Source organism: Astatotilapia calliptera, chromosome 23 (genome assembly GCF_900246225.1).
Source record: "Astatotilapia calliptera chromosome 23, fAstCal1.2, whole genome shotgun sequence".
In the NCBI taxonomy this organism is placed as follows: Eukaryota; Metazoa; Chordata; class Actinopteri; order Cichliformes; family Cichlidae; genus Astatotilapia; species Astatotilapia calliptera.
Genome location: NC_039323.1, coordinates 43,186,296 through 43,212,487, shown reverse-complemented (window position 1 = coordinate 43,212,487; position 26,192 = coordinate 43,186,296). Strand labels below are relative to the sequence as shown.

The following is a 26,192-nucleotide window of genomic DNA, read 5'->3' as shown; positions in this document are numbered from 1 at the left end:
CACCCACTGTTATCATCTTCAATGTCCTGTACCAACACAGAGCAGAGCAGCTATCTGAACGCTACCCCAACAGAGGTCGATCATCTTGTTAATAATTTCACCTCCTCACTACGTACGACTCTGGATACTGTAGCTCCAGTGAAAACTAAGGTCTCTAATCAGAAGTACCTGACTCCGTGGTATAATTCTCAAACACGTAGCCTAAAGCAGATGACTCGTAATCTGGAGAGGAAATGGCGTGTCACAAATTTAGAGGATCATCATTTAGCCTGGAGAAATAGTTTGCTGCTTTATGAGAAAGCCCTCCGCAAAGCCAGAACATCTTACTATTCATCACTGATTGAAGAAAATAAGAACAACCCCAGGTTTCTCTTCAGCTCTGTAGCCAGGCTGACAAACAGTCAGAGCTCTGTTGAGCCAACCATCCCTTTAACGTTAACTAGTAATGACTTCATGAACTTCTTCACAAATAAAATCTTTATCATTAGAGAAAAAATTACCAATAATCATCCCACAGATGTAATATTATCTACAGCTACTCTTAGTACCATTGATGTTAAGTTAGACTCTTTTTCTCCAATTGATCTTTCTGAGTTAACTTCAATAATTACTTCCTCCAAACCATCAACGTGTCTTTTAGACCCCATTCCTACAAAACTGCTCAAAGAAGTCCTGCCATTAATTAATTCTTCGATCTTAAATATGATCAACCTATCTCTAATGATCGGCTATGTACCACAGGCCTTCAAGCTGGCTGTAGTTAAACCTTTACTCAAAAAGCATCTCTAGACCCAGCAGTCTTAGCTAATTATAGGCCAATCTCCAACCTTCCTTTCATATCAAACATCCTTGAAAGAGTAGTTGTCAAACAGCTAACAGATCATCTTCAGAGGTTTATTTGAAGAGTTTCAGTCAGGTTTCAGAGCTCAGCACAGCACAGAAACAGCTTTAGTGAAGGTTACAAATGATCTTCTTATGGCCTCTGACAGTGGACTCATCTCTGTGCTTGTCCTGCTAGACCTCAGTGCAGCGTTCGATACTGTCGACCTTAATATCCTATTAGAGCGATTAGAACATGCTGTAGGTATTACAGGTACTGCACTGTAATCTGATAAAACTTTTCCAGGTCATCCGCAGGTGTGCTCGTCTTCACTGCAACTATCTAATAGACTTCAGGTTGTTCATGTAAATGGAGAGTCCTCTTCACACACTGAGGTTAATTATGGAGTTCCACAGGGTTCAGTGCTAGGACCAATTCTGTTTACATTATACATGCTTCCCTTAGGCAGTATCATTAGAAGACATAGCATACATTTACACTGCTATGCAGATGACACCCAGCTCTATCTGTCCATGAAGCCAGATAACACACACCAATGAGTTAAACTGCAGGAATGTCTTAAAGACATAAAGACCTGGATTGCTGCTAACTTTCTGCTTCTTAATTCAGATCAAACTGAGGTTATTGTACTCGGCCCTGAAAATCGTAGAAATATGGTATCTAACCAGATTCTTACTCTGGATGGCATTACCTTGGCCTCCAGTAACACTGTGAGGAACCTTGGAGTCATTTTTGACCAGGACATGTCCTTCAATGCACATATTAAACAAATATGTAAGACTGCTTTCTTCCATTTGTACAACATCTCTAAAGTTAGAAATATCCTGTCTCAGAGTGACGCTGAAAAACTAGTTCATGCATTTATTACTTCCAGGCTGGACGACTGTAATTCATTATTATCAGGAAGTCCTAAAAACTCCCTGAAAAGCCTTCAGCTGATCCAAAATGCTGCAGCAAGAGTCCTGACAGGGACTAGAAAGAGAGAGCAGACTTCTCCTGTTTTGGCTTCCTGTTAAATCCAGAATTCAAAATCCTGCTCCTCACATACAAGGTCTTAAATAATCAGGCCCCATCTTATCTTAATGACCTTGTAGTACCATATCACCCTATTAGAGCACTTCGCTCTCACACTGCAGGCCTACTTGTTGTTCCTAGAGTATTTAAAAGTAGAATGGGAGGCAGAGCCTTCAGTTTTCAGGCCCCTCTTCTGTGGAACCAGTTTCCAGTTTGGATTCAGGAGACAGACACTATCTCTACTTTCAAGATTAGGCTTCAAACTTTCCTTTTTGCTAAAGCATATAGTTAGGGCTGGACCAGGTGACCCCGAATCCTCCCTTAGTTATGCTGCAATAGACGTAGGCTGCCGGGGGATTCCCATGATGCATTGAGTTTTTCCTTTCCAGTCACCTTTCTCACTCACTATGTATTAACAGACCTCTCTGCATTGAATCATACCTGTTATTAACCTCTGTCTCTCTTCCACAGCATGTCTTTATCCTGTCTTCCTTCTCTCACCCCAACCGGTCGCAGCAGATGGCCCCGCCCCTCCCTGAGCCTGGTTCTGCTGGAGGTTTCTTCCTGTTAAAAGGGAGTTTTTCCTTCCCACTGTTGCCAAAGTGCTTGCTCATAGGGGGTCATATGATTGTTGGGTTTTTCTCTGTATCTATGAAGCACCTTAAGGCGACTTATGTTGTGATTTAGCGCTATATAAATAAAATTGAATTGAATTGAATTGAATTTTCAACATGGATGTATTTTTCAACAGATTCAATACTGCAGTCAGCCAGCACTCCACAGCCGCTCCAGTGTCTCTCCCTCTCTCTCCATATTGTACCATAGCTTCCTGTGAGAGTCCTGACACCCCTCCCCCACCGGTCACTTTTACTCATGGCCAGGTTCAGAGACTAATGAGAAGACTCCAATCAGGCCAGTCTGCTGGACCAGACGGGGTGAGTCCTCCAGGCCTGTGCACCCCAGTTTTATGGAGTCTTTCACAAAGTGTTCATGATGAGTCCGAGCGTCCCAGTGCTGTGGAAGATGTCATGCCTGATTCCTGTACCAAATACGCCACATCCCAGTGGCCCCCACTTTCCACGTCATGAAGACCCTGGAAAGACTCATCCTGGACCAGCCCCGACCCATAGTCAGACCACATCAGGATCCTATTTAGTCTCCTCGAGCTAAGGAGGCTCAATCTACACCCAGCTGAACCAGCTGGTGACCACTGTGAGTGTCATGTTTTTGTCCAGTGTATTGAACACCACCAGCCTGACCCTCTTGGGTGATAAGCTGACAGCGATGCAGGTGGATGCCTTTTCCGTGGCCTGCATTGCTGACTACAATATGTGTCTTCAACATTGTGTGCCTGACAAGGTGATCAGCAACAAGGACTGTCCTCTCCCCCTCCCTCTTCACCCTCTACACCACAGACTTCAGCTTCTGCACAGAGACCTCCATCTTCAGAAGTTTTCTGATGACTCTGCGGTGATTGGACTCATCAGTGAGGGTGAACGAAACAGAGTACCGGGCTGTGGTTGAGTTGGCATTGCACCCTACATTTGCTGATGGAAGTACTGATGAAACTTGCATCCATCTATTCTCTTCTTTATCCTTGTTAGGGTTGTGGGGGTGCTGGAGCTGTCTTAGGGCGAGAGGCAGGGTACACCCTGGACAGGTCGCCAGTCAGTCGCAGGCCTAACACAAAGAGACAAACATTCACACTCACATTCACACCTATGGGCAATTTAGTGTTTCCAATTAACATAACCCCACTAACTGCATGTCTTTGGACTGTGGGAGGAAGCTGGAGTACCCGGAGGGAACCCATGCAAACATGAGGAGAACATGCAAACTCCACACAGAAGGGCCTTGGCCTGAGGGTGGAATCAAGCTCAGGACGTTCTTGCTGTGAGGCAAAAATTACAGCACTGTGCTGCTTTGAGTGTAAAATCAATGATCATAGGCAGGTAGTGCTAGAGGTTTTTCCTGATGTTAGGCTTCAACCTAAACATCATTATGCAAAACATTATCCAACTCTGCTTTGGGGCCCTGCTGCACATTTAGACCACAATAATTGAAGCCAAACATCTTTTTTTTTTTTTCAAAAGAGTGGTGCATGACACTCAAACATTTCAAAATATACTTTGAAAACATTGGCAATTAGCCACCAGCAAATCATGGCAAACTCCCAGCAGATAGATTCCTGTCACAATCATCATCATTCTGGGTGTCTGAACTCTCACAGTCAATGTTGTTGTTAAGTGGAATGAAACTATAAATCTCTTGTGAGCTACTCTGAGCTACAATGAGGCTCTCTTCTTTGCAGGATGAGTGAAATGGCTGGCTCTGCAAAAATGTGTGGTCACATGACCAATTTCTTCTATGGTTCCCTAGAAACAGGGGTGGCACAACTTCCCCGCTGGCACAAATCACCCCACTTTGCCCTAAAGCAAAGGTAAGAACTAAACTTACCTTTTTTTAACCTCTGGCAGTTCACCACTTACCTTTGTACCATTTCAAGTTATTCATTGGACGGGAAACAACCTGAATTGCAATAAATAACTGGAAAGATTGGGGTGTTCTAAAACTTCGATAGTGTGCAGATTTAAGAAAGCAAATTTTTGCTGCCATCTGTTTGTCTTTTTTTTTTAGCGTTTTCGTTGCATCTCAGTTAGAGTACCAAATATCCAGATTTGGTCATCCTTAAAAGTCTGTAAGTCAATCAGAAGGATCCGATTCCAGTTCTCACAACCAGGACAAATATTGGCTGGATTACATGATCCATCATTTACACCTATTCAGGCTCAGACCATAACACTATCATCACGTTTGACTGTTGGTATGATGTTCTTTTTATGAAATGCTGTGTTAGTTTCATACCGGATGGAATGAGATGGAAACCTTCCAAAAAATTCAGCTTTTGTCTCATCAGTCCACATAATATCTTCCCAGAAGTCTTGGAGATTGTTAAGTTGTTTTATTGGCCAATGAGCCTTTGTGTTATTGGTCACCTGTGGTTTTCGTCTTGGAACTCCTGAATGCCATTCTTGCCCAGTCTCCCAGTCTTTCTTATTCATGAACACTTACCTTTAACTGTGTTAACAGTGGGAAGTAGAGGGGCAGTTCTCTGGATATTGTTCTGGGTTCTGTGACCTCCAGGATGAGTCGCTGATGCACTCTTGGAATAATTGTTGTAGGCCTACGAGGGTTCACCTCTGTTCCAGTTTACGCTCTTTGTGGATAATGGCTTTTACCATGGTTCACTGGAGGATCAGAGTCTTAGCAGTGGGTTTGTAAGCTTTTCCAGACTGTTGATCTCAATTACTTTGTTTTATCGTTTTCTGTTCTATAGTTTATAGCTTCTTTAAATGATGACTTGATATGTTGTTTTTGAGATCGCTTAGCCTGCTTTGCTTTGTCAGACAGCTTTTATGTAAGAAATTGAAGTGGTTGTAATTCAACATTGTTTTGTTCTGTCTTTGATGCTGAGACGTAGTGGCCGGGATACAGCAAAGCTGAAACCATGAAACTGCCTTCACCATGTTTCACAGATGGAGCTAGGCTTTTGTTAGAAGAGTAACAGTAGATAGAAATCACCTACATAGAAAAAGCAACTGAAAAAATGCTCCAGAAAAAAGAAAAAAGAAAAAGATGAAAAGGAGCACTATTTAAAAAAGTATAGCATCAAGTCAGTTAAACTGTTGGGATACTGACCTGGTAGTTAAGTAGCACAGGAGCTTGCTTCATTTTCTGCTGCTTTGGTGTTAATAAAATTAACAACAAGTGCACCAGAGGAGCAGCAATGAAACAACCCCAAAACAGGAAACGTTTCACAGGTGGAGGCAACACATTTTTCCACATCATCTTTTCTGGATTTTGGGGTTGTTGTTTTTTTTTTTTTTCTTTCACCAGTTTTTCACTCCCTGCACAGTCTCAAGAGCATGGAGGAAATTCGAGGAGACAGCAGTTACTGTAGGACAGCTGGGCAGGAGGTGCTGGACCTGCCTCTGACCATACAATCAGAAACAGACTTCACAGAGTCACAGAGGAGAGCAGGTTCACCCTGAGCACAAGTGACAGACATGAAAGGGTCAGGGGAAGCCCAAAGTCATGTAGCCTGTAACGTCGTTCAGCATGAGATGTTTTGTGTTGGGGCATTAATTATCTGGGAAGAAATATGCTTGGGGGGGATGCTTAGACCTCAACCAGCTAGGCCTCATGTAGCAGGAGTATCCACCTGAGACTGGGAGCTGTTCACGAGCATGGAGGATGAAGGAATGAATATTGACTGGTTTTTACTGAAACATAGTATTTAATAATGCAAGAGAGAAAACCCAGCAATCATGATCCCTGTTAAACAAGCATTTGGCGACAGTGGGAAGGAAGAACTCCCTTTTAAAACAAAGAGACCTCTAGCAGAACCAGGCTCAGCAAAGAGAAGATGGGTAAGAAAATAGAAAAAAGAGAATATAAGGAGACAAGGATAAAGCAATCTTTAGCAGCATAACAAACAGATGGTTCAGGATCAGCCTGTCCTGTTCTAAGTTTTTTTCAGTCGAATCTTTAATGTAGCAGTTGTGTTTTTCTCCCAAATTGTAACCGGTTCCACAGGAGAGGTGTTTGATAGCTGAAGGCTCCGCCTCCCATTCTACTTCTACAAACAAATAAGCCTGCATCAGTTTTTCCTAGGGTGCTTTATTTGGATAATATAGTGTTTTAGAGTCATTATTCAAGATTTAGTTTGGGAGGAAAATAATCTTAAATGAACTTTACAGATGCCAACAAGGAGAAGTAGCTTCTTCCCCTAAAAGGCTGCTCCTCTTAGGAGTTACTACAGCCGATCATCTCCTTACATCTCATCGTATCCCTGTCACCCTCCTGTAATTCCAAGCCTCTGCATATCCTCTTTCACTACATCCATCAATCTTCTCTGCGGTCTTCCTGTTTTCCTCCTGCCTGCCAACTCCATATGTAAAATCCTTTATTTAGTATATCCATCTTAAACAGTCCCTTCCACTCCTGCTGTTGTTCTTCTTTCACATGTTACCCCTGACACCTGTCTCCACTCACTCCACCCTTCCTGCACTCTCTTCATCTATTGTGCTCTGTGCGTTTCTTTGAATGGGTGACCCCAGGTATTTAAATTCACCTATCTTCCCCGTTTTTTTGTCCTTGATGCTCACCTTTCGACCCGTTTCCCTCTCATTCACATACATGTAGTTCCCCTGAAAAGAAACTGACATCAGAGAAATATGGTGATTCTTTCTACACGTAGTTATTACTCTCACTGGAGTGTTAAGGATCAACTTTTAGGCTGATTTTAATTATGATTTTAAAACAGTCTGATAATAAAGTAATTATAGGACTCCAGCCTAGAAGTAGCAAATGCATGAACTACTTTTTCAGCAACACTTGGAGATGCTTCTAATTTTGTGTAATAATGAGGACCCCAAACTATTGCAAAACTAGCAACTGAACAGATGATGGAGATGGAAAGCAGTCCTACATATTTGTTTAATATGTGCACTGAAGGACCAAAATGATCAAAATGACTCCAAGGTTCCTCACATTGTTCCTCGAGGCTAAGGTAAGGTCATCCACAGTTAGCATCTGGCTACACATCAGGTTGCTAAAAATTTTAAGGCCAAGAACAATAAGAACTTTTGTCTGAATTTAGAAAACTACAGTTTACCCACGGCTTTAAGAATGCTATATATTTCAATTGACTGATTTGTGATAGGTTTCTGGTTTCATATAACGGGGTATCGTCTCCATAGCAAAGACTATATATACCTTCATTCAGTGTCTTACTTCATTTGTCCTTTGTGTTTTTCACAGAAGTCAAAGCAACGCCTCTCTAAGGAGCTGTCAGACTGTGTTGTTTACTGCAAAAGTGTCCATTTCACTAGCTTCAAACACTCACGTATTCACTCCAAGTTCTATGAGGTGGCTTCTTTCACAGAGTCTAAAGCCCGGAAACACCTTAGAGACGCCGGTTAGTTCACTCACATGCTTGTTTTCTGATACAGATTTTGTTTTTGACCACACGAGAGTGTAACTTTTCTGATATCTATTTCAGGGGCTGAATTTGTGCACCATAACTCACGGCAGCTGAGCAGAGTTTATCCCAGTGGTTTTCGAACAGACTCTTCCAATTTTAATCCTCAGGAAATGTGGAATGCTGGTTGCCAAATTGGTGATGCAACAATAAGACAGATTTAAGTCTATATCAAGCATTTTTCAACGCTGCTCTCAGATCATTTACATTAATGCCTGACTTCTCACTGTGATATGTTTTGCTTGATGATATAATTTCACTCTTAATTTGGAATGATTAGGAGTTTTATTTTCATGGTAGTCCAGGTAAAATACAGAAATACCAGGTTTGCTGGCAGGAATCCCCTAAATCAGGCTCCTTTCAGCGTCTTTAGATCTTTTCTGAAGCAAAACTAAAGCAGAAAGTCGGTATTGTCCTTATTTTAACACTATGTTTAGCAGCAGCCACCATCTGTGTTAGGTGTGGCTGTGTGCAGACAGGAATAGGACCCAAGGTGCAGACTCCGGAGACAGAACTTAAACCAAAACAGCTTTAATGCTGAACTCAAACATAACATAACTGGGGAAAAAGGTCAAAAATAAACTAACACCAGCAGATTGACAAAACACACAGCAAAATAAACGGTAGATCGCGACACGGACACAGAGAAACACAGGGCTTAAATACACAGAAGGAGCAATCAGGGAATGAATAACAGGAGGGAAACACAGCTGGGACAAATCAGAACTGACGAGACAAAAGGAAGCGTAAATTGAACACACTGAGATAAGACAGAGACCTTCAAAGTAAAACAGGAAACACATAACACAGACTCACATGCAGGCACTACAGAGGGAACAGAGACGTGGGACCAGGGCAGACACAAACACTGACTGAACACGGGGATATAGGAACTAAGGATACATAGAGACGCGAACTAGACAAGGGGATACAGGTGATAGGGGAGACAGAGCAACTAAAGAAGACAGAGACATAAACCATAAGACAGAACTCAAAGAAACCAAAGACTAAAAAGTATAAATAATATAATAAACTCAAATACCCTGGGTCAACGACCCAGGCATCCTAACAGTACCCCCCCCCTTAAGGGCTGGCTTCCAGACAGCCCAAACCAAAACACCAAAACAAAAAAACAAAACAAAACAAAAACAACCCAACCAGGGCGGGCGGCGGGGGAAACAGGATGGAGGGCTCGAAACAAAACCAAACAAGGAGCCAGAAACAAAAAAAAAAAAAAAAAAAAAAAAAACAACAAACACTGGAGCCCGGAAAGCAACAGAACAAAACACAGGAACAAAGTCCAAAACAACAGCACCAAGGCCCAGGCACAGTCCAAAAGCAAACAAACAAAAGAGCTCACGAAAGGCGCAGAGGCCCAGGCAATAGTCTCAAAAAAGTTCAGGGGGGCCAGCCCGGAGGCTAACGGCACAGCAGTCCAAACCCGGGCAGGTCAGGGGGGCGGCCCGGAGGCTGATGGTCCAAGAGCCCAGAAAACAGGTCAGGAGGCCGGCCGGGCGGGAGGCACCGACGGCGACCGAGCAGATCAGGGGGCCGGCCGGGCGGGAGGCACCGACGGCGACCGAGCAGATCAGGAGGCCAGCCGGGCGGGAGGCACCGACGGCGACGTAGTTCAGGGGGCCGTCCATGACGGCAATGACGTCCAGTCATCGGCCGGACAGGACGTGCAGGACGAGCAGGCCGGACAGGACGTGCAGGACGAGCAGGCCGTGCAGGCCGGACAAGACGTGCAGGACGTGCAGGAACAGACAGCATGGAGACCTCAGGAGCAGACGAAGCTGAACACTCGGAGGCCGGACCAGGCGGAGCTACAGAGGCTGAGGCCGGACCAGGCGGAGGAGCCAGTGGTGGCTGAACGGCCTCGCCAGAACCATCAGCAGACACTGGGACGTGCTGGCTGGGTCCTCCCGGACCCCCAGCTGACGAGGCAAGAGGCTGAACGGGCCCCTCGGATACTCCAGCAGGAAGAGTCGGCTGAAGCGGTTCCTCGGACCCTCCAGCGGCGACAGGTGGCTGAACGGGCCCCTCGGACCCTCCAGCAGAGACAGGTGGCTGAACGGGCCCCTCGGATCCTCCAGCAGGAAGAGACGGCTGAAGCAATCCGGTTGTTCAGTGATGACGCGACGAATCCTACTTCCGGGCCTAAAGCAGTCTGCGTTTAATATGGCTTTTGTGTTGTTAACATGTTTAATGTTATGTATTTTCTTCTATTTGATCTCAAAAAGCTCCTAAAACAGTCAGTGATCCCTGTTGACCTCCCTCGGCTTTTATTACCGCTAATCATTTATTTAAGCTCAGTTTTTAAAACCTTAGGATGTAACTACAGCCCAGCCCATGCAGCAGTATATGAATGACTAACCTCGTATTGTGGATGGATTATCTCAGTTGTTCTCCTGGCTGAAGTTTGGTCCTTTTACAGCATCCTGCCATGCGATTACATTTGTTCCTGACCACCGAGAACACTCATGTTAACTTTTATCGAGTGGAAAAAAGTTAGCTTGTTTATATTATGCTAACATAGCTATGTCGCAAGCGGTCACGTAGCACATCATTATATACCAGCTAGCCCAACTTCAGTAACCCTACAAACGTCACTGCTGTTTAGTTTTCTGTCTTCATTTATGCTGGAAGTGATAACAGAGCCGTACGTTTTAATTTGTTTCCAAAACCCCGCAGTCAGGACATGCTATATTGTATTTAAATAGAAGCTAGCGAGCTAACTTCCTGCTAACTTCTAACTCCGTTAAATGTCATAAATTCCGTTTTCATGGATGCCTGGATGTTAAACTCAATTGTTACACCTGGTAGAGCAGAACGCTGATCATTTTATTAAAGATGAAAGACTTTAGACAGTTTTTCAACTCTCAGTAATGCCATAGTGATCGTTTGATATATGGACCTGCAGCGGAGTTTAGACCCAGACACGGCTAGTGACGTCAGACTTAACGACCGGATTCCTCGGACCCTCCAGCGGAGACAGGTGGCTGAAGCGGTTCCTCAGACCCTCCAGCGGAGACAGGTGGCTGAACGGGCCCCTCGGACCCTCCAGCTGACGAGGCGTGAGGCTGAACCGGTTCCCCGGGCCCTCCAGCTGACGAGGCGTGAGGCTGAACCGGCTCCCCGGGCCCTCCAGCTGACGAGGCGTGAGGCTGAACCGGCTCCCCGGGCCCTCCAGCTGACGAGGCGTGAGGCTGAACGGGCTCCTCGGGCCCTCCAGCTGACGTGGCGTGAGGCTGAACGGGCTCCTCGGGTCCTCCAGCTGACGAGGCGTGAGGCTGAACGGGCTCCCCGGGCCCTCCAGCTCACGTGGCGTGAGGCTGAACGGATGACCGAGGAGAGGAGCGACGGTGGCGTCGCTTCCTTTTAGACGAGGGAACAGGAACCGGTGGAGAAACGGAGACCTCCTCCTCATCCTCTGACCACACAGCCGCCAGAAAAAGGCAGGCGAACGGACAGGCGAACAAGGTCCCGGCTGGCGTGAGGAAGGGGAGGAAGCCTGCAGTGGCGATGAGGCAGAGTGTGCGTTGCCCTGCGGCAGCGGTGGGGAAGCTGTAGTGAGGGAGAGAGCAAGCTCACTAGCCCTGACTTGCTCTCTCCAGGCAGTTATGGTGTTCCCCAACTCAGTGTCCTTAGCAAACTGCCTAAGCCGGGGATTATGCCGAATGATGGCCTCCACCGCGCTCAGCCCCACTGCCATGGTCCTTAAATCCGAGGACTGGGCGATGCGGTCGAGCAGGCTCACCAGCCGCTCCATCTCGCCGCTGAACTCTGAGAGTCTGCAGGGTCCATGTTCTGGTCGCGATCTTCTGTTAGGTGTGGCTGTGTGCAGACAGGAATAGGACCCAAGGTGCAGACTCCGGAGACAGAACTTAAACCAAAACAGCTTTAATGCTGAACTCAAACATAACATAACTGGGGAAAAAGGTCAAAAATAAACTAACACCAGCGGTTTGACAAAACACACAGCAAAATAAACGGTAGATCGCGACACGGACACAGAGAAACACAGGGCTTAAATACACAGAAGGAGCAATCAGGGAATGAATAACAGGAGGGAAACACAGCTGGGGACAAATCAGAACTGACGAGACAAAAGGAAGCGTAAACTGAACGCACTGAGATAAGACAGAGACCTTCAAAGTAAAACAGGAAACACATAACACAGACTCACATGCAGGCACTACAGAGGGAACAGAGACGTGGGACCAGGGCAGATACAAACACTGACTGAACACGGGGATATAGGAACTAAGGATACATAGAGACGCGAACTAGACAAGGGGATGCAGGTGATAGGGGAGACAGAGCAACTAAAGAAGACAGAGACATAAACCATAAGACAGAACTCAAAGAAACCAAAGACTAAAAAGTATAAATAATATAATAAACTCAAATACCCTGGGTCAACGACCCAGGCATCCTAACAATCTGAGTTCTGTGTGTACATTTACAAAGATGCTCTTTTTCAGCTTTTTATAATGACGTACTGATGACGTGTTTGAAGGGTTAGAAACAGGGTTGGTCAGCAGGCTCAGCACAGTCTAAAGTATTGTTTGTGCGTCAATGGTCATTAAGTTTCCATAGTAGAAACTCAGCTTTGCAAAATGAACCCTTTATTTATCTTATTGTGTTTTTCTTTGACACCAACAAATAATTGTATTGAATTATTATTATTATTATTTACACAAAACTGTGATTTTCTGAGTTCTAACAAATATGCTTGGATATAATAATTATTTATTTCACATTTTTGTTCAGTTTTTTCATAATTAATATAATTATATTATATTAATATAATTAAATTCACAACTAAGCCTGCTGACAAACAAAATGTGACAGTTAGGCGTCCCAGGAAGAAACTGTTACAAATGTAAGGAGACTTTCGTAAAACACTTTTTATTCATTTAAATTCAAATGTCAGTGACAGATGAGGAAGGAGATCCAGAAAGGAAAATTAAAATTACTTTAAGATGAAACAAATATTTTTCCTTCAAATAAAACATAAATAATATCTGTCCACATAATGTCACCACTTATTATACTGAATGATCCTGGCTGAAGCTAAAATCTGTGCAGCTTTAATAATAAAACAACAAAATGCCAAGTGGCCCAGCACATCATGCACTTAATCAGAACTGAACAGACCCAAACATTTCCCCAAAATCCCCACAAAAAATGATTTTTCTCCTCTTCCCCTCAGTTGCTTTAAACTTCCAGACAGCAGGGGAGGGGATGGATGTGAACGATGGACTTTTTAGTCAGAACGGCTGCTGTGGCTATGTGTTGAAGCCCAGCTTCATGAGAGAGGCGGACGTAAGGTTTGACCCTGAGATGCCTCAGAAACGGGATCACTACCATCCTGTTGTCCTCACCGTACAGGTGAAAGAGAGATTTTTTATATATATTTTCATTAAAAAATCGATGGATCTCTTTAAAAGTGACGTCTTTACCACGCTGAACAAAATGTGTGTTTTCATTAAATGTAATGAAGGTGATCAGTGGTCAGCAGTTACCCAAAGTCAACATCAAAGAAGACTCTATAGTGGATCCTCTGGTCAGAGTGGAGGTCCATGGAGTTCCTATGGACCAGGCCAAGCAAGAGACGAGATATATTGAGAACAACGGTACATACTCACACTGACTTCAGTTTGATAAGGAGAGATCACTTGGAAGAATTGGACATCATTTATAGAGATAGAAAAGTTAGACTGCGATTACCCATCGTGGCAGAATGGAAACCCAGCCGTGGTAGGTTTAGGACCGGACCCCCCAGGAGCTCTGGCTGAGGTGTATGAGGTGGAGATGGGGAAGAGGTGGGTCTTAAAGGGAGAATGACGGAGAGCACAGATTTAAACCGTGCAAAGCGGAGGCTGATTGGCTCAGATTAGACTAGTAATGATGTCAGCATTGACACTGACAGCGTGGTACAGCAGTAGTCATGTAAAGAACAGGAAAGCAGGTAGATGAGTGATTACAGGCCTTCTTTACTGCACTTATGTTTAAGCTTCATCAGAAACCATTTTAAATGTGATATATTAGACCCTGTCTGAGCGCTGGTGCTGAGCAGTTCATCCTTTTCACAGGGTTTAACCCCATGTGGTATGACACTCTGCATTTCACCATTCACACGCCTGAGCTGGCCATGGTGCGCTTTGTAGTGGAAGACTATGACAAGACATCTAAGAATGACTTTGTGGGCCAGTACACACTCCCTCTGAGCTGCATGCAGCAAGGTACGGATCAGTTTCTTCTTTAAACTTTGTCTTCATATTCACATTAACATTTAAAACAAATTTTTATTTGTATAGCGCCAAATCACAACAACAGTTGCCTCAAGGTGGTTAATATTGTGAGCTAGACCCTACAAGGCTATGTTGGGTCTGTGTTTCCACAAGCCCCGCTAATTCTAGAGACTTATTCATCATGAAGAAAACAAGACAGTCGATCGATCAAACACTTGCGCAAGGGAGGCCGCATCTGTGTCCACCACGAAAATGACCTCGACCACGACCTCCCTCGCTGCCCTTTTTATTGAGACACAGTTCACACAAAACATGTCAGAACAAAGCCACGCCCCCTTGGTTCTGAGACAAAGCATTTGTATGTATATGTGTGAACTTCTGTAAGAGTGTGTGTGTGTGTGTGTGTGTGTGTGTGTGTGTGTGTGTGTGTGTGTGTGTGTGTGTGTGTGTGTCAGACCTTCTGCTGACCAAAGGGTCGTAAACCCTGGAAGCTTACATCAAAAGAAACAGATCTTTCAGATAGGATGTATCTACAATAAAACCTCCCCAGCACAGAATGGTTGGAGAGGTGGTCAGGATCAAAGGAATGGCTTTGATCCTACTGCTTGAACTAACTGTAGCGCCTCTACTCAGGACCAGTACACTCTCACTTCAAATAGAGACCCTAGACATCTTTCTAGGTTCAGGAGGAGGTTTTGTTTTGGAGACTCACAAAAGGAGTTGGCTTGGAAGTGAATAACTGGGACCTTTATTGCCTCAGTACCATTTATACACATATACAACACAATAACCCAAATTGCACGCTAATAGTGCATTTTTAAAGGTGAATACATGTAAAACAAAACAAAATAAAGACATTTAAATGGAAGATTTATACTGAACAGTATCAGAGCTCTTGGGAATGAATGAAACAGATTAAAGTGTTCCTGTTGCGAAGTTTGAATTGTCCAGTCTGAATTGTCCTTTAAAGTCGTTGAAAACCCAAACAGGTGTACTGTAGGGGAATTGTCAGTGTGCAAACCCTATTATCCGGGTAGGAAAAGTAGTGCATAGGGCTTATCTGTAACCCAGGGTTGCTTGAATCAGTTTCTCAGGCAAATCCCACAATCCGATCGCATGGCTGGCCACACCATTTCACGATCATCCAGGATCTCATTTGGGCTGTTCTCGCCGTCAGTGGTTCTCCAGAATTCTTCTAGTAGTTCAAAAAAACCAATCTACACAAACAGTGCAGAACAATCAATTTCTTTTCCCATTTTGTGTTCTTAACATGAGCTCATTAACTTCTTTTCCAAATGTATTAATCACAAATGGCATTCCCTTTAGCTTTACCAAGTTACAAGAGTTACAGTAATTTGTTTGTACCAGTATCAACAATTTTATCAAAATTACATCACAACAAAGAACATCAGCAGCTTAAACTGTAACGTAAACAGTCATAGCAATGAAAGCGACATTCATCCTTAAGGCTTACAAGCAAATGTAACTTAATTCAGTGCAAATACTATTAAACTTGAAATATGCTCATATCTATTAAGACATAACCATTCTAATATAAACAGAGCTATTGCTTCTACTTGAATACCTCCCCGATCGGAATATGGCTTCAGCGGGGTGGGGTGGCTAACAGCTATTAGCAGCTAGCATCGCATCTAGCATCGGCATCGTTTAGCTCAAAGCATTCAACACTTATAACACACTGTAAAGAACAACAGGAGAAGTGAAACAACACGCCAGATTCTCATAGCTCCCGATTGGTTTTTGTTCAAAGGTTTCTGAGCTGAATCGGCTAGTGAAATACATTATCTAACTTAACAGGTAGCTAACGAAAACACGTGACTCACCGGGATTTTCAGACACAAATAACTTGACAGACGTTATTCCCTTTGTGGTCAGAGTTCGGGGCCTAATAAAAGAGTACCTTATTAGCATTTATACGTAAAACAATCTGGTCTCATTAACCGGGTTGCAGTATTGCATACCAAGATACGTTTTCCATGCGCTCCGACACGTACTTGACCGCCATCAGAGGGTATATCTCACAGGAAGAGAGAGGTAATACTTCCTGCGCACTAGACGCAAGGTCGTCAGAACACAAGACTGCATCACAGCGCCCCCTTGTGACAATAACAGGCTATAGCCTTAGATTACAAAAAGGGATTTTGCAGCCCTGTATTTCACATGGGTTACACCCTCCCCCTTTGACCCAGCATGAGCCCCTTCATGCGTCACGCTGTGGTCTACAGATGAACTCTCATAGTCACCTATTGTATAAAGTGCTTGGTTAAAGCTCTCTATGAGGCTCTGCGCAAAGGAAATTAAGGGATTTCCCAACTCAGGATAATGGAAGCGCCTTGGTGGTCGACGTGTCCTTTCTGACTTACGAACATGGTCATTTTTTTCTCCACTGTCAACAGTTTCCTTATGCTCCAGAGCTACCTCAGGGGTTTGTGGGTTCAGATCAATGGTTTCCGTAGCTATAGGAGCCTCTACATCAATGGACGGTACATCAATGCTGTCTTCGGCCACAGCTGATTTTTGATTAGTCATAGTTGGTAAAGTTACATCGTCTTCAGTAGGGTGTTGCTCAGCCACAACATCTGGCTCCTCTCCTTCAGCTACTTCAGGAGGTACCCCTACAGGCTCTGCAGGCAGCAAAGGGGAGCTGCCTCTGCAAGGCTCATTCTGAGGCTGAGGGTTTACACAGTCTGCTGGCGTAGCTGGTATACAACTACCCTCCGGTACTGTTTTTTCCGGTTTGCTGTCGTCTCTTCGGGATTTCAAACACCTGAACCAACTTTCCAGGAATGACAGAAGACTGCCTAGGATAGACAGGTGAGTCGTCTTCAGATTCTGATTGCTCCTCCAGTAACAGAGGCTGACTGCGCCTCGTTCTTGGCCTGCAACTCTTTGGCTTGACCTGGTCAACTTCCTCAGCTTCAGATAAGTCACCACAAGGGAGTAAGAGATCCCTGTGAAGAGTTCGAATAGGACCATCTCCATTCATAGGCTGTACAACATACACAGGTAGGTCTACCATCTTTTCCACCACTCTGTACATGGTTGACTCCCACTTATCTGCAAGTTTGTGTTTATTCCGAAGTCGCAGGTTCCGCACTAGCACTTGATCACCTTTCTCCAAAGTTGACTCCCTGACAGTTTTGTCAAAACGGCGTTTATTCCATTCAGCAACCTTCTGAGAGTTTTTGGCAGCGATCTGATAGCTCTCTTGAAGGCGAGCCTTCAGAGCCCTCACATACTGAGAGTGAGATGTAGGAGAGCCATCTTTAACTGGCAGGCAGAATGCAATATCCACGGGAAGCCTCGGCTGGCGACCAAACATTAACTCGTATGGGCTAAACCCAGTGGTCTCGTTCTTGGTGCAATTATAGGCGTGAGTTAGTGGTTTCACATAATCGCGCCAATGAGTTTTCTCTTTGTCTTGTAGAGTTCCTAACATGCCAAGAAGAGTTCGGTTGAACCGTTCAACTGGGTTTCCCCGTGGATGATAAGGACTGGTGCGCACCTTCGTGATACCAGCTAGGGCACAGAGCTCTTTAATGAGTTGTGACTCAAAATCCCTGCCCTGATCACTAAGCAGGCGCTCAGGAAAACCATAATGCACCAGAAACTGCTCCCAAAGACACTTCGCAACTGTTGTAGCCTTTTGGTCTTTTGTTGGCATAGCAACAGCGTATTTGGTGAAATGATCAGTTATGACCAGAATGTCTTTGGTGTTGTGACTGTCAGGCTCCAAGGATAAATAGTCCATGCATACGGGTTCCATGGGACGGGTTGTTTGGATACTCACAAGAGGTGCTGCTCTTTCAGGAAGGGTCTTCCTTCTAACACAACGTCCGCAAGACTTAATCTTTCTCTCTACATCAGTTGCCATTTTAGGCCAATAAAATCTTGACCTAACCAAGTCGAGGGTTCTTTCCAAACCCATATGCCCCATGTCGTCATGAAGGCAAGTGAGAATGGTGGACCTTAAAGACTCAGGGACGACAAGCTGAAAGGTGACATTTTCACCTGATTTGCGGGTTCTGTAGAGGAGACCATTTTTCAGTTCCAAACGTTTCCACTCTTTGAGCATTAGTTTAAGCTCTAAGGATGCAGAGTTCGGATTGGAATTTGCTTCACCTCCATTTTCTAACATGTTGACCACATACCCAATAATTGGGTCAGACCTCTGATGCTGTTGGAGTTCTACCTCACTATAGGTAGGTATGACAGAACAACCTAATGTTCCATCATCTGCGTAGACGTCTGGCACCGCATCGGTATGTAGAGCAAGGGACTCTACCAAAGTGATAGAAGGTAGGCTATTGTCAGATTCACCTAAGAGATGACGGTGGCACAAGACACTGAATGTGTCAGCTGTCACATCTTGTCTGTTGGGAGATGAAGAGAGATGATGGGAAGCGAATTGTTTCATTCGCTCTTTTTCTTCAAGAGAAGCATAGTCATCATCCACAGTATCATGTGGCCGCCTAGAGAGGCCATCTGCATCTTGATTGCTCTTACCAGCACGATACTTAATATTAAAGTCGAAGGTGGAGAGAGCGGCCAACCAGCGGTAGCTGGCAGCATCGAGCTTGGCTGACTTCAAAACATAGGTCAATGGGTTGTTGTCCGTTAAAACCGTGAATGTGTTCCCGTAGAGATAATCTTGGAACTTCTCTACAATGGACCACTTTAATGCAAGAAATTCCAGTTTATGAGCTGGATACCGCTTTTCACTGGGTGAAAGTCCTCTACTTGCGTAGGCAATAACCCTCACTTCACCATCCTGTTCTTGATACAAGGCTGCCCCTAACCCAGAGGTGCTCGCATCAGTATGGAGGACATATGGTAATTTTGGGTTAGCATATCCAAGCACTGGAGCTGATGTCAGTTTCTCTATGATTACCTCAAAAGCTTCCTGACAAGCAGGTGTCCAACGGCTGGAAAGAGGCTCTTTAGGGTTCAAGTATCCGCTAGGACCGGGTGTCACCTTTCTGCCCTTCCTGTATGGTGGGTAGCCTTTGGTAAGATCATTCAGGGGTTTGACAATTTTTGAATAGTCCTTCACAAACCGTCGATAGTACCCTGCAAAGCCTAGGAAAGACTTGAGGTCACTGAGCGTCTGGGGTCTTGGCCAGGTTTTGAGAGCTCTGACCTTCTCAGGATCGGTCTCTACACCTTTGGTAGACACGATGTGTCCTAGGTATCGCACAGAACTTTGGAAGAAGGAGCATTTATTGGGAGAAAGTTTCAACCCATATTCTCTCAGTTGCTGAAGGACACGTAGAAGCCTGGTTTCATGTTCCTCCAAAGTGCTGGAGAACACGATGATGTCATCTATGAACACCAGAACTTCTTTCAGATTGAGGCTGCCCATACACCGTTCCATTAAGCGCTGGAAGGTGCTGGGAGCGTTGGTGATCCCCTGGGGCATACGGTTAAACTCGTAAAATCCCAAGGGGCACACAAAAGCTGTCTTGGGCTTATCACATTCCTCCATCTCAATCTGGTAATAACCAGACTTGAGATCCATTACTGAAAACCATTTGGATCCAGCAAGGGCTGAGAAAGCCTCTTCAAGGTTTGGAAGTGCGTACGCATCTCGTATTGTTAACGCATTGAGCTTACGATAATCAATACAAAGACGGACCTCTCCATTCTTCTTTTTAACCACCACAATCGGTGAAGCATAAGGGGACTCTGATTCACGGATTACTCCTGCATCAAGGAGTGCTTGCAAGTGCTTCCTCACAGCTTCATAATCATTTGGGTGGATTGGCCTGGACTTTTGCTTAAAGGGTGCTTCGTCCTTTAAGTTTATGTGATGTGTGACTTTAGATACATGTCCAAGATCCAAATCATGCTGGGCAAAAACATCAGCATAGGCACTTAGACGCTGGGTAACCCTCTCTTTCCACTCCTGCGGGAGGGGAGAATTGCCAAAGTCAAATGTCAAATCTGGGTGAGCAGGTTCATCAACTGGCTGTGCAGTAACATTACAACATTTCACAGTGTCATCATTTTTGGTTGAAATGGGTGATTCGTCATATATCTTTGCAGGACTATGGAGCTCTGCAATGACACATCTAGAAGGCAGTGTTACGTCATGCTCAGTTTCATTTCTCACCCATATAGGTAACCTATGAGGATGCTTCTTGGGCAAAGTGACAAGACAGCACTCCACAAAAATTCCCCCTGGTAAGGTGGATGTCGTTGGCTGTTCAACAATGGCACATTCACCAGCACTGCTGGATCTGACACAGCCTTCAAGGAGGACCCTCCCTTGAGCTGGTACTACGTGTTGCACCTTGCCCTTAAGAGTTACAAAGCCATTGTTTCCGGCTAGGTTTATCTCTCTCCTGACCTTGAGTGTACGGAGGATCTGCCTGTAGCCATAGACCGACGACAAATCATTGGGATCTTTACCTTGACAATATTCGTCATACAGAACATCAAGTGCATTTGTCCCAATCAGCACAGGCAAGTCACAGTTAGAGCGTAAGTCAGGTACTACTAAAGCAAGGCTAGAAACCTCAGGCTCAGTTTCAATAAAGCTTTTTGGAAACTTAAGGCTGATGGGTATGTATCCCAAGTAAGGAACATTTTGGCCACTAGCAGCCTCAACATCCAGGCCACTGATAGGCTGAATGGGATGTTCTGAAAGATTGGTGTTGTAAAATGAAGCGGACACTGTGGTCACTTGAGACCCAGTGTCAAGGAGACAACTGCAATTGACTCCCGACATGGTAACATTTGCTGTACATTTCTGTCCTACAAGTCCCTTGGGTAACCTAATCTGGGGTCGTGCTGCACGAGAGAGAGAAGATACTTTGCTCTGAGGTTCCGGTTTGGGACGTTCATGATTACTTTCAGTTCCTGGTAGTCCCTCCCCAGAAACTGATTTTAGTTTAAAGCTGACATATTCTGTTCCTCCCAGACTTGTAGTTTTTGGTTGAACTCCTTACGTTTCATTTCAACTAGTTCAGGGTTTGGTTCATTGCTGCAAGAGGGAGCAATATGACCATCCTCGCCGCACCTGAAGCAGTACCATGGGCGTGGCTTCTTAGTGGGCTTAGTCTCACTTGGGTCAGATTTCTCTTTAGGAAGAATCTTGAACTTAGGTTTGGTTTTCTTATTTGGCTTGTCAGAGTTCTGGCTTGAACTGTCAATAGCTGATGCTTTCAGTGAAGCCACTTGGGCTTGTAGCTTTGCAAGTTTCCTTTCTAACTTATGTGCATCAAAAGGCACTAGCCTATCATTAACAGCTGATACGTCTGTATCATCAGTGACATACTCTCCTACTTCAAGGGAGTTCAAATGTGCCTTAGGTTTAGAAATGCCTAAGTGCTGTTTCATTCGGCTGGACTTTGCCGCTTGCCGGTCCTCCTCAGTACGTAGCATGAGGAGCAACTCTGGAAATGAAGGTGGCTTGTCCTTCTTCTGCTCAAGCTGCAAGGTTGTGATCAAGCTGTTGTTCCAGCAACCTCTACAAAACTGTTTAAGCAGTTGGCGATCTGAATCATTTGTAGTGATGCCACCTCTTTTAATGACTTTACTCAGGGTTATCTGCAACCGCTGTAAATAGGCAGAAGGCTTTTCACCTGAGTTCTGGTTTGTGCTCAGGAATTTGGCAAAAAGCTCATCCCCATCATCAACAGTACCATACGCTGAGTCAAGAAGGCTGAGATAGTCATGGGGAGAAGCGTTATGACCAAGGTGCTTTACAATGTTAGCAGCTGGTGGAAGAAGGCTCTCAACTATTTTCCTTACCATATGTTTGTCAGATATGGTACAATCTATGAGGTGGAATTCAACATTGTTGCGCCACGTATCATAATCAGCTTCGAAAGTAGAGCAAGGGGTTTTCCCCGAGAAGGGCCTGAGCTTTGCATGACCTTGAGAAGGCATTTCATTGTTCTTAATGACATGCTCAACTACTACTCTCTGTACTTCAGGTGTAGTGAGCTGTTCAGGTGGTAAGTAGATAGTGGTTTTTCTGTGCGAGGGAGTCACTTCTACACTTGGAGAGGATGAGTGAGAGTCATGCTCAGGCAAGTGGGTTAAATCACTGCCCAGTTTAAGAGGACTTTGATGCTCTATGATGGCTGGTTCATCTTGGTCTGTGTCACTAGTGAGCTGCAGATTCTGATTAGGCACTGTTACATTTGGTCCAACTGCGGGATCACTCTCAGTGGACTTCTTCATTCTGGCCAGCTCATCTAGTAAAACCTTCTCAAAATCTGCACCACTCAGTTTAGCAAGCCCTTTCAGTTCAGTTAGGTAAGAATGGCTTAAACATGAACCCCTGTCTGCAGCATACAGCGCAGACAGAAGCTGGATATGATGGACAACACTTGGGTTACGGCTTTGTCTTTTGCAAGGCAAGCTATCCTTAAGGAACTGGACTGGTTCACCTGATTGGAACTCCACAATGGCTGTGTTTTTAAACTGTGCCTCTGTGCTAGTTACTTTGATTACTCTTCCAATAGAACCAAACTGCCCTAAGTAATCAATAACCTCATTGTCAACCTCATCGCCTGTTAACCCTCCTACTAGGACAGAGTTAGGTACTTTGACACCTTCACTTTGGATTACATCCATGTTGTCTTATTGCTCCAACCCAGAATGTCATGGACAATTGTAATGATTTGACCCAAAAGGCATGAAAGCACCAGTTGCTCAACTTCCAAAATAAAAGGAATTAAACCTCCTGGCTGGCTCGCCACGTTTTGTGTAGCGCCTCTACTCAGGACCAGTACACTCTCACTTCAAATAGAGACCCTAGACATCTTTCTAGGTTCAGGAGGAGGTTTTGTTTTGGAGACTCACAAAAGGAGTTGGCTTGGAAGTGAATAACTGGGACCTTTATTGCCTCAGTACCATTTATACACATATACAACACAATAACCCAAATTGCACGCTAATAGTGCATTTTTAAAGGTGAATACATGTAAAACAAAACAAAATAAAGACATTTAAATGGAAGATTTATACTGAACAGTATCAGAGCTCTTGGGAATGAATGAAACAGATTAAAGTGTTCCTGTTGCGAAGTTTGAATTGTCCAGTCTGAATTGTCCTTTAAAGTCGTTGAAAACCCAAACAGGTGTACTGTAGGGGAATTGTCAGTGTGCAAACCCTATTATCCGGGTAGGAAAAGTAGTGCATAGGGCTTATCTGTAATCCAGGGTTGCTTGAATCAGTTTCTCAGGCAAATCCCACAATCCGATCGCATGGCTGGCCACACCATTTCACGATCATCCAGGATCTCATTTGGGCTGTTCTCGCCGTCAGTGGTTCTCCAGAATTCTTCTAGTAGTTCAAAAAAACCAATCTACACAAACAGTGCAGAACAATCAATTTCTTTTCCCATTTTGTGTTCTTAACATGAGCTCATTAACTTCTTTTCCAAATGTATTAATCACAAATGGCATTCCCTTTAGCTTTACCAAGTTACAAGAGTTACAGTAATTTGTTTGTACCAGTATCAACAATTTTATCAAAATTACATCACAACAAAGAACATCAGCAGCTTAAACTGTAATGTAAACAGTCATAGCAATGAAAGCGACATTCATCCTTAAGGCTTACAAGAAAATGTAACTTAATTCAGTGCAAATACTATTAAACTTGAAATATGCTCATATCTATTAAGACATAACCATTCTAATATAAACAGAGCTATTGCTTCTACTTGAATACCTCCCCGATCGGAATATGGCTTCAGCGGGGTGGGGTGGCTAACAGCTATTAGCAGCTAGCATCGCATCTAGCATCGGCATCGTTTAGCTCAAAGCATTCAACACTTATAACACACTGTAAAGAACAACAGGAGAAGTGAAACAACACGCCAGATTCTCATAGCTCCCGATTGGTTTTTGTTCAAAGGTTTCTGAGCTGAATCGGCTAGTGAAATACATTATCTAACTTAACAGGTAGCTAACGAAAACACGTGACTCACCGGGATTTTCAGACACAAATAACTTGACAGACGTTATTCCCTTTGTGGTCAGAGTTCGGGGCCTAATAAAAGAGTACCTTATTAGCATTTATACGTAAAACAATCTGGTCTCATTAACCGGGTTGCAGTATTGCATACCAAGATACGTTTTCCATGCGCTCCGACACGTACTTGACCGCCATCAGAGGGTATATCTCACAGGAAGAGAGAGGTAATACTTCCTGCGCACTAGACGCAAGGTCGTCAGAACACAAGACTGCATCACAGCGCCCCCTTGTGACAATAACAGGCTATAGCCTTAGATTACAAAAAGGGATTTTGCAGCCCTGTATTTCACATGGGTTACATAACGTTGTACAAATTTAAGAAACACAATGGCAACATTCAACAATTAGACTTATCAGGATACTAGTAGAACCATAACATGACATTTGCAGTATTTTGTCTGTCATCTGTCGGCGTGTATAAATATACCTCGTTGCCTCCTAATTGTTTCCTCTTGTGTTCTTAGGTTATCGTCACATTCACCTGTTATCCAAAGATGGGACCAGTATACCTCCCTCCTCCTTATTTGTTTACCTCAGGATCAAACATCTGGAATAGCTGTGGGATTCTTTCTTCATACTATAACATTAATCTGAAAACAGTTCCCACCTGATCCTGTTACATTCAGATCATTTTTTTAACAATCACTTTATTTAATGAAGCTGCACAAAATGTCAAAACATTCATGATGAGAAAAATATGAAGTTACAGGATTTTTGCATTATTCTTACTCTGTCATACTTTTAATGTTTGAAATAAAAAAAAAATCTCAAAATATCGATTTTGTGCAGAATTTTTTTCTATGAACAAATATAAACATCGATATCATGAGAAATCATAGTTTCAGTGGTGGATCAGAACTATTTTGATGTAATAGTACTGTTGTACTGTTTGTTTTTGATCCTTCACTGGAGGAAACATTTCCAGTTCAACTTTAAATGGTCCTACGTTCATGTAATGATGTTGACCACATTATAAAATAGTTGATATGAAAGGAATCATGGATAATATGATGGCTTCACTTTATAGCTGCAGTTATTGTACTCGTGCTTTGATGAGATGAGAGAATACGTCCAAATCATAGAACCATTTGTATTTGTTGTCTTATTTGACATCACTGATACACTGCCCAGTGTGGGTCGTAGGGTTAGTAAGTAAATGTGCATATTTCTTCTTTGCTCCCTGCCCAACATTACTGCTCCTGTTGGGTGGACTGTGTGCACCTGCTGTACAGGTGAATGTGCTCCTTTCTATCAGTGCACTGTAGATTTTTACTTAGACAATCATGACTACTCTCCAGTCCTCAGGTTTAACTCTGGTCAAAGATCAGGACAAAATTATTCGCCCCCCTTTGAAAATTTCATTTTTTATATTATTTTAACGATTATTTTCCTACTGCTGTTATTTTACCATAGTTATATTTTTGTTACTGTATCGTTTTACTTTGCACACAGAAACAAAATTAGTTCACAAAAATAAAATCAAGTTTGCTTATTGCTGATAACAGGTATCTGCAGGTATTTGTTGTGTCTCACACACATCTCCTGAGTAATCCCAGCCCATTCTTCTTTGGTCAGTCATTGCACCAAAGAAGAATGGAAAGAACTTTTAACAGGAGGAAGAGTGAGGGAGGGACAGCCATCTGCCCTGACCGGTCTGGGGGGAGCGCAGGAAGACACAGTGTGAAGCAGAGCTAGAGTTTAATAATGACTGAATACAAAGTGGTGTATAAACACAGAGTGAAAAGAGGCTGATGAAGAAGTGCATCATGGGAAGCCCCCGGCAGCCTCGGCATATTGCAGCACAAGTAAACAAAGGATCAGGGTCATCGAGGATCCTTTGGGAGGCAGCGGCGAGAGAATCACTCTCTGCTCCTGAGCTGCAGTCACCCGGCTCCTACAGGGAGAGAAATAGGGAGGGACGACCTCCCCACACTAAACGACCACCCAGGCATAGTCTCACACACACACACACACACACACACACACACACACACACACACACACACACACACACACACAC

The 26,192-nt window shown here is 44.0% G+C and overlaps 2 protein-coding genes and 1 long non-coding RNA gene across 3 annotated transcripts in view; 1 reads left to right on the top strand and 2 right to left on the bottom strand.

The window, feature by feature from the left end:
- Positions 1–24,868, top strand: part of plcd4a (phospholipase C, delta 4a) — a 70,958-nt gene extending 46,090 nt beyond the window's left edge. The window contains 6 exon segments of the mRNA XM_026158256.1: positions 7,679–7,835; positions 7,920–8,036; positions 13,117–13,295; positions 13,408–13,540; positions 14,000–14,149; positions 24,637–24,868. Of these exon segments, the coding sequence (XP_026014041.1) occupies positions 7,679–7,835; positions 7,920–8,036; positions 13,117–13,295; positions 13,408–13,540; positions 14,000–14,149; positions 24,637–24,728 (828 nt within the window). The 3' untranslated portion in view covers positions 24,729–24,868.
- On the bottom strand, positions 14,884–16,904 carry LOC113015889 (uncharacterized). Its single transcript, XR_003271171.1, has 2 exons — positions 16,003–16,904; positions 14,884–15,375 (listed from the first exon to the last, which is right to left on the bottom strand). It is a non-coding gene; the product is annotated as an uncharacterized LOC113015889 (long non-coding RNA).
- LOC113015870 (zinc finger CCHC domain-containing protein 18-like) lies at positions 20,916–24,474 on the bottom strand. Its single transcript, XM_026158227.1, has 2 exons — positions 24,126–24,474; positions 20,916–23,498 (listed from the first exon to the last, which is right to left on the bottom strand). The coding sequence occupies exon 2, from the start codon at positions 22,763–22,765 to the stop codon at positions 21,068–21,070; it is 1,698 nt and encodes a 565-aa protein (XP_026014012.1). The 5' UTR covers positions 22,766–23,498; positions 24,126–24,474; the 3' UTR covers positions 20,916–21,067.
- Positions 24,869–26,192: the final 1,324 nt, after the last annotated feature.